Source organism: Condylura cristata, unplaced genomic scaffold (genome assembly GCF_000260355.1).
Source record: "Condylura cristata isolate star-nosed mole 26May11 unplaced genomic scaffold, ConCri1.0 scaffold00024, whole genome shotgun sequence".
Taxonomy (NCBI): domain Eukaryota; kingdom Metazoa; phylum Chordata; class Mammalia; order Eulipotyphla; family Talpidae; genus Condylura; species Condylura cristata.
In genome coordinates, this window is record NW_004567125.1 from 29,324,165 (window position 1) to 29,335,586 (window position 11,422).

An 11,422-nucleotide genomic window follows, 5' to 3' on the forward strand; every position below is an offset into this window, starting at 1 on the left:
GACTGAGGCCAGGTCTTCCCGCCAGGCTGGCTCCCATCTTTGGGGTCTGAAACTGGGTCATTCCCAACTCCCAGAGCTGATGAGAGAGACAGGCAGGGCCAGGGAAGTGGTGGGTGGCCGCGCCAGGTCCTCGAGGCCCTGATCAAGGAGCCAGGGATGTTCAGCCAAGACAAGAGGCGGGGAAGGGGGTAGGGGGAAGAGGAAACCCAGGGGGTGCTGGACTACAGGGTCTGAACCTAGCAACCATTGCTGTGTTAAGGCGGGGGTACCCCAGTTCCATGGAAGAAATGCTTTCCAACGATCTGAATTCCATACCAGTTCCAGGGCAGTCTTTGTTATGAGAAATTATATAATCTTCCCCTGCCCTAGCACCGTCTATGGCTCCTGATCACCTGTGTGGGCATCTTAGGCTCACTGCTCTGCTGTCTCCCTGCTGCTGCTTCCCTCCTCCAGCCTTCACATGAACCTTTCCAGCTGCCTGGAATATCCTTCCTGTCTTGCCTACCTGGAAAACTCCTATACATCCTTCAGGACTCAGGGCCCTCTACCCCCTCCTCTGGAAAACATTACTCCTCTTCCGGCTATGGTGTCCCCTCTTGCAGTGTAACCCTGGGCAAGCTATGAAAATCACTTTCCCTAAAAGCATATCTTGAGCACACAAAACAATAAACATGTTAATTGCCCTTATAGTGAGCTAGGGGAAGCAGGAAAGGCTTGCATCCAGTCAGTATTTAGTATATGTTCACTTTTACCTTCTTCTTCCTGGATCCAGTGGTTTTAAGACTCTCATGTTTTAAGGATTGTTCCAAGATTTTTTTTCTCCCACTCACGGTGCTAGGAATTTTAAGAACCCCTGGTTCTAAAATTATAAAAGTCTACAATGCTGTGGGTGGAACCAAGGGCTTCCTTGTGCCCTGAGCTGACCCAAGGATAGCTGAGCCAGGGTCCCTGGGGGAGGGAGGGAAGTTGTTCCCCCACTCTCTCCAGGCCCAGGGGATGTGATCTGGCAGCTCCAGTTTGGGGGGAAGCAGTGAATTTGCCAGGAGGCCAATGGCCAACTTTCCAGGAGAGCAAAGGGGGGTGAAACTCCTGGCTCAGGACTAGAAGCGGCCGTCTCTTAAGGCTTAGGGAGTCACAGGGCTATCAGCTCAAGGTAATGGCTCTCTTCTATTGAGGCCTCAGTTTTTTCATCTGGATATCAGGGTCCAGTACTATCCCCATGAAGGGAGAGCTTCATGGGAAGGAACTGAAACCGTAACTCCTGCCCCATGCCAGTCATTTGCCTGGGCTGTGCCATCACTTGGAACACACACACACACACACACACACAGAGGCCATTTCCTCCCAGTATTTAGGGAAGGGGCTTCAGGGTGACACCCACTCATCCCTATCCTGCCCGAGGAAGGGCACCACCCTGAGCCCTGCCTCCCCAAGCCTGGCAGCAGCTTCTGTCCTAACACTTTCTCAATGAAAGGTATTTGGCCACAGAAACTGACACCTCATCACGCTCGGCCTAGAAACCAGCTTCTCCTGATGGCTCCGGGGGAGGCGTGCCCCTCGGTGGCTCCCGTGAACCCCATCAGACAGCCCTGAGCAGGGCTCAGGGGCAGGCAGGTCCAGAATCCAGACTGCTCTTAATGGGGGCAGGGGTTTCCCTTTTCAAGCAGCCCTGTCACTTGGGGGTATAAACATAGTAAGTTTTACACAGAACACAGGCTCCTGGCTCCTGAAGGGTCTCAGAGCTTCTCCCCTCTCACAGCCTACCCAGGGCCGGGTGGAGTTGCTAGCACCTCCAGATCTCAAGGAGCCATCCTTATGGACCAGAGCTACTGTCCAGGGTTTGACAGTTCCTCCATGACCCTCCAGGCCCCCAAATCTACCTCCTGGGTGGAAAAAGATGTGAGGGCTGAAAAGGTAGGGTGTTGTCAGGTGGAGAGGAGCTGGTGGGCCATAGGGGCTGAGCACAAAAAGGGATTGGGGTCTGGATGTGAGCCTTTCTCCCTGCTAGGGCCAAGGCTTTTCGGGGTTCCTAATGTTGCACAGAACATACACCTCTCAATGCTGAACAGGTAGGTGGTCGGTTAAGTGCGAAGGGGTGGGCAGGTACGTGTACAAAAGGCCTGAGCATGCCCTGGACTAGGGGAAAACCCCACATGTTCACCCCCTGCCATTGTCCCTCCCCAAGGTGATCTTCACATCTCCAGTGCCAAGTCCCTGACACTTGGATGCCTTTCAGGAGCCAAAGCTGACAGTCAAGGGAGTCTTATTTGCTCCAGGGAGACCCTGGAGTTGCTGGGGACCCACTGCAGGGCCCAGGAGCCTTTTGCCTCTGCTTTCGGGGCCTCTGTTTCTCAGTCTAGAAAGTAGGGGTGTGGTAAGAACAGCGCCTACCCTTGGGGTATCCAGAGTACTTAGAGTGTGAGCAAGTGATGATTCCACCGCCTCCAGACTGCAGGTCCTGGAAAGGCCAGAAGAGCCGGGACCAGGGCTTGGGTAGCCCGATCATAACATGGTCAACATGTGGGGTTTCATTTGGGTGTGGCCCAGGGAGTGGCAGCTGACCCCAGCTGAGGAAACACAGGGCAGCCCGCTGCCTGCCTTCCTGCCAGGGCCCCTCCTGGCCTACTGCAGTCCCAGGGCGCGCAGCCAGGCGGGAGCTGCTGGCCACAGCCAGGAGTGCAGGAGGCCAGGGCAGCAGCAGCTGCCATGTTCAGCAGTCAAAACCAAGCAGGCTCAGGTCACTCACGAGTCGGCTCGGCACACACGTGTCACAGACACACTCTGCATGTGTTAGCAGGACCCGTGGACCTGTGTCAGGCATGTCCATGAAACTGCATGCATACCCACACCTGTGAGTGTTTCTGCCCACCCAGGTACATCTGGGTGTACCAGCAGTCACTGTCTCCATCCTGAACACAACACTGAAGCCAGAAGCTGGAAATGAAGCATCTTTAATGGATTCCCCGCCCCTACCTCTTGGGGTGGGGGTGGGGTCTTAAAGCACCAAACATGAGAAATGTGCCCTATTCCTGCCCCAGAGTCAAGAAGTCCCTTACCCAGACTTTCTCTGGCCCAGAAGAGGGAGACCCTCTTCTCCCCCCTGTGACTAGCCCTGCAAGCTTTGTTTCAATAAATAACCCCTGGAACAGAGCTCGGGGCAGAGGACCTAATAAAGCACCCTGAAGAGAGAACTTCAGGACGAAGGTCAGAAAATCCAAGGAGCAGAATATCTGAAATCAACATCAAAATACACATGAAATCAGCCAGCATATGAGCTAGGAACATTTCCCTCCTGCCTGAGGGTATCCCAGGACGCTGCTCCCAGTCATTGAACTCTCTTTCTTGTGAATCACTGCCTAGTGATTCTACCATCAGACCTTCCAAGTTCTGGTCATCACTCAGTTCTGGGCAGGAGTGAGAGAGGGGACCCAGAGACTCCGAAGGGACCATCTGAAGAAGAGGGTGAGACTTCTGGGGAACAAAGGAGTCTGGAGAAAGGCAGAGGAGCGAGGCAAGAGCCCAGGTCACTGCCGGGTCCTGGCCCGACGCGTGCGGAGGGGATCTGTGGCTTGGGACTGTGCCCGGACTACCTCACCCATCTCTCTTCGGATGTCACCAAGTGCTCTCGCTGGGGACTCCAGCAGCCTTTGGAAAAGGCTGGGCCTGCCGGCTGGCAGCTCCCGACACTGGAAGGTGACAGCTGTGCCAGCATCTGCCTTCATCTCTCTAGAGAAGCCGTCAGAGGAGCCGTCAAAGCAGCGGCCAATGGCAATCTCCTTGGCCAGCCTTGGACTCTGATCGGTGACTGTGTAGACACCGTAATTGTGACCTAGAGGGTCCAGAGGAGCCAGCATGGCAAACGCTGATGAGTCATTGGACTGAGCAGGTGGGGGATGCCTAGCTAAATAATCCCTCAGGAGAGTGTTAACAGCCACACGGCGGCAGCTGCCCTGGGGCATGATGGTCACCAGTGTCCTGTCCACCTGTCGCTGGTCGAACAGCATCCCGCTGCACTTAAACTCCACACAAGCAGCAGAGGTACCGGGGCGCTGGGGATCTCTTACACTCCGGGCATCCCGAAGCCCATATAGCTGCCCCTGGGTGCGTGGGTGGCTACCCCCCGCATTGTGGGAGCGGATCATGTATTCCTGGGGACCCTGGATTTTCACCTTGAGGAAGCAGGCCCGGAACTCCTGGGGGTTGGGCCACCAGGACAGGAGATCTCCGGTCCAGGAGGCCGGCGTGCCCTCACGGAACGGGACTACGTTGTACTCATATTTGTCTGCCTCCACACGCGCAAAGCGGAAATGACTGGCAGTCACCGGGGCTTCCTGGCACTCTCGAAGGCTACGCCATGGGTACACCGGGCCGTTGGCCTCAGAGGGGTGACCTGGCCTGGGTTTGGCGAGGTTGATCTGGAAGCCATTGCGTTTGAGGGCGGGGTCGTCGTGGTCTGTGCGGCGGTACCCTAGGCGGTCCAGGTAGGGCTGGGCCACGCCTATGGTGGCCGGCGGTGGGCGGGGCCGCGACGGGGCGGGCTCCAGCTCCTCCCCACCCAGGGTGGCGGTGACCAGGGCCGTGTAGGCATCTGGCTGCTCTGCGTCGCAGAAGGCAGGGAGGCAGGCGCCATTGGGACCCGTGACAGCGCTGTCAAAGCGGCCCCAAGCTCTGGGGTTGGCAGCGAAACCAGGGGCGGGTTCCAGGTTGACCAATGTGACCACCACACCCTCCACCTGCTCGTTGGGGTTGAATTTGTCGTTGCCGTAGGCACGCACCTTCACGAAGCAGCGCCGGCGCTCCGGCACGTCAAGGTTGAACAGGCGTCTTTCTCTGATTTCCACGTTGCCCACCAGGAAAACCCGCTCCTCCCGACGCACCCGCGGGGCCGAGGACCCCTGGCGCTGGAAGTGACTCTCTTCCTCCCACAGGCCGGTGTCAGGGTTCAGTGACCACAGTTTGAGGGCCTCTGCGTGGCCCATCATGCGGATCTGGCCAGCGGCCACGCGCACCTCCACGGGCCCCGTCTGCAGCTGCTCAGTTGAGCCAGGGGCTCGGAGGTCGACTGAGAACATGCCGTAGGTGCGCAGGGGGGCCAGCTCGCCATCACTGTCTACAAAGCGCAGGTCACTTGGGGCGGCCGCCGCAGAGGAGAGGTCTCGAGGGTCCACGAACGTCACGCGAGCCTCCACGGCCCCGGTATGGGGTTTACCATCGGCCCTGCGGAAGGATCCCGGCGGGAGGACCAGCTCGCCCAAGGGGGCCTCATCTTCCATTTCCCCAAGGGGGATCGTGTTGCTCTGACTGGCATCCAGGATGACCGCCGCCTTCTTTCGCATGGCTTTTACCTCATGGTACACCCCAGCACCCCGAGGATCAAAAGGCAAGACCCTGACAGTGTCCACGAACTCACCCGTGGGGTCCAGGAAGGTCACCACCAAACGCTGAGTGGAAGGTGGCACCTCCAAAGTGAAGTCACCTTGGTAGGAGGTGAAGCCAATGGGCTCCCGACCCAGTAAGATCTGGGCAAAGCGCAAGGGGTCCCTGGAATCAGCTGCAACCACTCTTCCCTGGACCAGTCCCCGAGGGGGCAGACATTTTTGGCAGCCACACTCAGCTACCACCTTAATTGGGAGGAGGAAGCCAGAGCAGTGGATCTCCCTGCTCTCCAGGCGGCGCACAGAGCAGCAGCGGGAGCTGGCATCGCCACAGCGGGGACTGGACCCCACAGGACTGGGGCAGAGGGTGTCAGGGCAGAAGCCCACGTCCAAGTACGTGGGGCCACTGCCTGGTGGGCTGCAGCCATCTGGGAGCTGGATCAAGTGCTCTCGAGGCTGGGGGTCGCAGGCTGCCTGTCCAGGTGCTGGAGAGCAAGAAATTGACCAGATCAGGATAAGGGAAGTGTTCCCATCCCAGACCAAGATGAAGGGGTTGGACTGGAGTCAGGAGCTCAACCCAGGGGCTCAGTGAAGGCCTGGCATGAGACTCAGCGAGGTCAGAGAGCATTCTGAAGTTGGGGCTCCATTTGGAGTAAAGTTTTAGCTGGAGTCAGGGCTCAATTTTGTGTCTGGGCTTGCTCAGGGTGGGGGGGGGGCCTGAGGATGCTCACCAAGCACGGTGAGCCGGGCAGTGCCTGAACGAACAGCGCCTGCGTCATTCCACGCTTTGCAATGGTAGGTTCCTGCTTGGTCTGGGCGTAGCCCCTGAAGCTCCAGGTGGGCCCCATACCTGTGCTCTCGCCTGTCCAGTAGGGTCCCATTGTGGAACCTGGGTGGAGGGTAGCAATACCGTGGGGGTCCTCAGTATGAGAGAAGGGCTACATCTGCCCCACCCTGAAGGCAGCCCAAGGAGATGGTAGCCTCCCCCAGTCCTCCCAGGTACCACATGTCACAGGAAGTCCAATCCAACCCCAAAGCTGGGTGTGAGGCCATTGAGCATAGGGTAGAACACTCACCAGGCGTATTTCTTTGGCATGGGGGTGCCCGAGGCTTTGCAGCAGAAGGTCACATTCTGGCCAGCCTCTCGCACTCGGGACTGGGGGTGCTTCACTAGGTAGGGCTTCTCTGGAGGCAAGAGGGCAAAGGTCAGGACACTGCCCCACCCTAGCTCTCCCAACAACCCTCCCCAGAGCAGGGCCCATCCTTGCCTTCTCCAGACATGTCCTATTTCACCTGTGTCTCTTCTGATGACCTTCCTCTCACTCAGGTTTACCCCACTCGGCTCGAGACGGTATCCCATCTTAATGCTTCCTTCTGCAACGCCATATCTCACCGTCTCTGTCACATTTTATTTCTCCCCTCAGTGAGCCCTTCTGAATCACCTGCTCCCAAGTGCTGAGTGTCAACCAGAACTTCCTCCCCAGGTCTCAGTTCCCTTATTTCCTTACCCAACTTATCAAGGACAACAGTGACCACTGCAGAGATGGAGCTATTGGCCTGGGCTTGGGCCATGGCTGCAGAGAAGCCATTCTTTTGGACACTGACATTGGCCCGGCTGCTGGCACAGATTCCAGGCATCTGGAAGTTTCCATGGTCATCGGTGGTTGTCACAGTGCCAGGTTGGTCTTGCAGAGAGACCCTGGCTCCTGGTAGTATTTGCCCAGATGGGGTGACCACTCGGCCCAGGAGAACATGGTCAGGGCATCCACATATCTTGGGACTGCACCCTGGCAGGGACACAGGGAGTAGAGAGGTCAGAGGGACTACGTGATTCCCTCCTGAGGAAGACCTTCTACTCACTCATCAAAGATCTTCCCTTGTGATCCTCAGATGCTTTGCTTGGCCCCCTCTTTGAAGCAGCTCTAAGTGTGAAGGGGGGAGGGAAGAGGTGGAGAAGTCGACTGGGTTGGGGGAGGGACCTGGGGCCCAGAGGTGTAAGAGATGTCCTGGAGTTGCGGACAGGGGTGGTGACTCACAGGACAGAGATACTTCTACCAGCCTGAGAGCAAATGTCCAGGCTGGGGCTGGGGGCCCAGGAAAGGATTGGGTCTTGGAATAAGAACATCTCCTTCCCAACCCCGTGGTTTCTCTATAAAATGGAAAATTCCACTGGAAACTTCAGGGCAGAGGCGTCGGGAGGGCAGAGTCAGGCTGGGTAGGGTGGGGACCCCACCACCCCATTGGCCACCATACTCCCCCACCCTGCTTTGGGCTCTGCCGGCACAGTCTCCAGACCGTGTTTGTGGAGCCCAGGCGGGATCGGAATTTCCAGTCGCCTCCTGGCTGGCCTGCTGTCTGGCCCTGGGAGAGCATGGGCATCCTGTCTGCCAGGGTGTGAGCGCGTGTCCGCGTGGGCGTGGGGGACGTGTGGGGGCTGCAAATGCCACACGTGCGTGCACCCCAGTGCATTAGCCAGCTTCTCTGTGTATGCATGTGCACGGGGACATCCAAACACTCTGCCATGCACACGGAGAAAGTGCCCCTTCAGATCTGCCCACTTAGGCATGCCCCAGGTGGTGTCCTGGGGACCAGATGTACAAATTCACAAATATACGTGGGGGGGGGGCGGGGTTAAGGGACGGGTAGGGTAGAGGGGATAGGGTCTAGAAGGGAAAGGCCAACTTCAGGTGATCCAAGTTTTGGCCCCCTAGGCCCCGCCCCTGCTCACAGGCCCCGCCCATTCCTACAGAGCCCTCTCTCTGGCCCCGCCCCATGCAAGGCCCCGCCTCTAACCCAACCCTCTCTTTCAGGCTGTACCCCTCCTACCTGGACAAGGAAGTCTCACGCATTTCTGTGTCTCCAGGGGACGCCCTGGACACCTGTCCCCAGTGGGGCTTGGGCAGCTGCGACGGCGCAAACGACGGCCTGGCCCGCAGCTCCTTGAACAGGGGCCCCATGGGCCCCAGGTGCTCCAAGCGGCCTCTGTGAGGAGGGCAGGGAGGGAGGGAGGGTTAGGCGCCATCCACCCCTGGGACTGAGCCTTTTGAAAACCTGGAGAAAAGGTGAGACTGGGAAAAGACCCCGCCTGCCCACTGGCCACATCAGTGTTCCCCAGGCGCACCTGTGGACAGTTCAGTGTGGTATCCCACCATAGCTTCCGCTTAAAGTTCCCCCGCTCCCGAGGTTAGTTAGCCCTATTGTTCTCCCTGCGTCCCATACACCTTTTAGGCTCAAAGCATTCCACAGAAGTAAGCTGTTTCAGATGTGCAAATGAAGGCAGCGACAGGGAGATTTTCCGGGCCCTTTTCTGCCCCCAACCAGCTATTTGTCGGACTCTACCTTTCAAAGCACGGTCTCTAACTGCTCTAGCTTCTCTTTGGTCATAGATCCTAAAGGTTCCTGCCTCTTCATACCCTCATCCAGGTCCATGAGACCCTGACCATTCACCAACGGAGTCCCATTCTTGCCCCACCATCCACGACCTCAGCGGTGGGTTCCATCCTCCCCACACCCCACGCCGCCCAATTTACCTCTGACACCTCCCACCCTGGCCCAGCCCATCCACAAGGCCCCGCCCATGCATGGGCGAGTGGCTGGGGGCGTCCGGGTGCGAGGGCCCTTACCAAGCGGACAGCGGAAGCGCACGTGGTAGTTGGAGCACCGGCGGCCGCGCGGCTGCTCGCGGTTGAGGCACCAGAAGCCGCGCGTGGGGTTCAGATGCACGCGCTCGCCAACCGCGGACGGCAGGGCCCAGTCGGTGGTGCGTGCCTCCAGGGCCAGCGGCCGCGGGCACACGCGAGCTGGCCCGTAATAGAAGCGAATGGCGGCCAAGCTTTCGAAGTCACCGTCGCCGCCCGGATGGTCCACGTTGAACCAGGACGTCCACTCGCTGGCCTCTGCGAGCACATCAACGCTCTGGGACCCGGGCCTGTCTGTCTGTCGGGCCCCATCACTGAGTGCAGCGAGGAAGCTGCAGCTTGCCCAGCCTCAGGTGCCTGAGGAGGTCCTCCCCTCCCCCTTATAGTACACGGGCTGGCTGAGATGCAGGTACCCACCCGAGCAGAAGGAGCTGTAAAGGGATCAGAGAGTCTGACCGCCGCACTCCACCCCCACGCCTGTCCTAGTGCCTTATGTATTAGCTGACCCATTGGTGGACGCTGAGATCTTTTCACTTCTCATCAGCTCCCACACTCAGAATTTAGAACTCACAAATGTGAGGCAGAGAAGGGAGCTACCTGTGACTAACCCTAGCTGTGGCTTTCTAGGCCTGGCAGCTTCTGGTGAGAACCATCTGGAAGCTTAAACCCCTGGGGCAATCTCTGCTGAAGCAGAAGCAACTGGAAAAAGGGCCTGACCTTCCCACAGGTCATCTGCTTCTATCAACCCCAGTTTCCAGAATGCCTAGGTCCTTGCCTTACCTGAGAAGATTGGCCCACCACCCCACCCTACCCCCAGCTTCTTTCTTGGCACACAGCCTGGACTTTTTTACTCCCTGCTCCTAAAACTTAGACCTCCCAGGGTACCACTACTAGGAATTGCCATATCCAGGGATTCTGCCTCTTCACCTAACCTGTATCCTCTCCTCATGTGACCCCCACCAGCCAGAGCTCACACAGTGAGTCCATGGGAGCGCCAGTACTCAGTCACAGGCTGACTCACCTTCCCAGTCCTCCAGGGCTGGTGAGGGCTGGCCAGGACCGAGTGTTGGACCTTCAGGGCCCCATGATGAGGATGCTGTGGGCTCCTCAGTGGTGGTCGTGCCTGAGGGAGGAGTGGGGGTGGGCGGAAGCATACTGTTGGGACCACTATGGATTCCTTTTATGCAAAGTGCTATCCAATCACCCCCATTTCACAGAGGAGAAACTGAGGGTATGAAAAGCCAAACCCAAGTACTATAGTGCTTCCTCCTCTAGAAGCCTCATGACCTCCCCGACTGTTCCCCAAAACCCTTATTTCCTTCTGACAGCCCCCACACTATGGTCTAGAGGAGTTTCTCCAGATCCATTTTTCCTCCAGGGTGTCTTCATCAACTGATAGTTCAGCCAGCTGTCCCTCTACCTCCAGGTTGGTCTGCATTCCCACATTTGGAGGGTTGGAAGTCCATCCCTCAGTACCTTCCCTCCCTGCACTCCAGACTCAAGCTGTCAGTAGGAAGCCCTTGGAATCTAACTTGGATTCTCTGCCTGAAGTTCTCTGAGGTAGTTGGGCTGGGTGATGGCCTCTGATAATCCCCTTCCCTCTTGGGGCCTCAATCTCTTCATCTGAGATATGGGCCCAGTTCCCTGCACTACTGAAATTACAGGAGATAGAAATTTCTTTTCTGAGTGGTATGTGTGTGGGAGGGGGAGTTGGGAAGCAATGGCTCTGTCCTCTTCACCAGGGGCCAAAGGATGCTTTAGGATCCTTACACTGGGGTTCAGAGAGCACCCTGCAGTCCCGGGGAACCCAAAGGAACCTGCTGTCCAAATCTACATTTCGGGTGCCCCTAGCGTCTCTTCCAGGAGGGCAGAGAGCAAAAGGTGACCCTCCCCACCCCAGATTCTCTCCCGTTGCCCCCCTCACTAGCTCCCCCCTTACTCTGCCACCAGGCCAGCCTGGGGAAGAGATCAGTCCCTGGGTTCTTTCTCCAGGCCCGGCTGCAAGTCAAGCTGCTGCCAGACACTCGGTGCCTACAGGGCTGGGCTGGGGTCTGGGGGCGCCTCACCTAGGGCCCCCGCCAGCAGCGCAGCGGCGATAAGGAAGCAGAGCAGTAGCGGCGGTGATGCCATGGCCGGTTCTGAGCATCGGAGGGAAACTCCTGGCTCCACAGTGAGCTGGGGTTGGCTCGGGAGGGTTTAGCAGGAGGCAGAGGGTGTGGGCGGGAACCCACGACAAGCCACGCCCTACGGCCACGCCTCCTGCCCCCGGGTGACTTCAGTACTCTAGCAACCACTATGGGTCGCCCCCTGGGTTTGTCCGCTTGTGCCTCCGCCCCCAGGCTGACCTGAGTTCCGTTCCTTCGGTCGGCTAGAGTCCCTCTCACAGCCCACCCTTCATCCTCCTCAAGC

The 11,422-nt window shown here is 58.1% G+C and overlaps 1 protein-coding gene across 1 annotated transcript; it reads right to left on the reverse strand.

Annotated features, from left to right (window-relative positions):
- Positions 1–3,524: 3,524 nt before the first annotated feature.
- Positions 3,525–11,143, reverse strand: CILP2 (cartilage intermediate layer protein 2). Its single transcript, XM_004688162.1, has 8 exons — positions 11,080–11,143; positions 10,035–10,136; positions 8,999–9,271; positions 8,202–8,357; positions 6,884–7,162; positions 6,452–6,560; positions 6,107–6,264; positions 3,525–5,860 (listed from the first exon to the last, which is right to left on the reverse strand). The coding sequence occupies exons 1-8, from the start codon at positions 11,141–11,143 to the stop codon at positions 3,525–3,527; spliced, it is 3,477 nt and encodes a 1,158-aa protein (XP_004688219.1).
- Between the last annotated feature and the right edge of the window lie 279 nt (positions 11,144–11,422).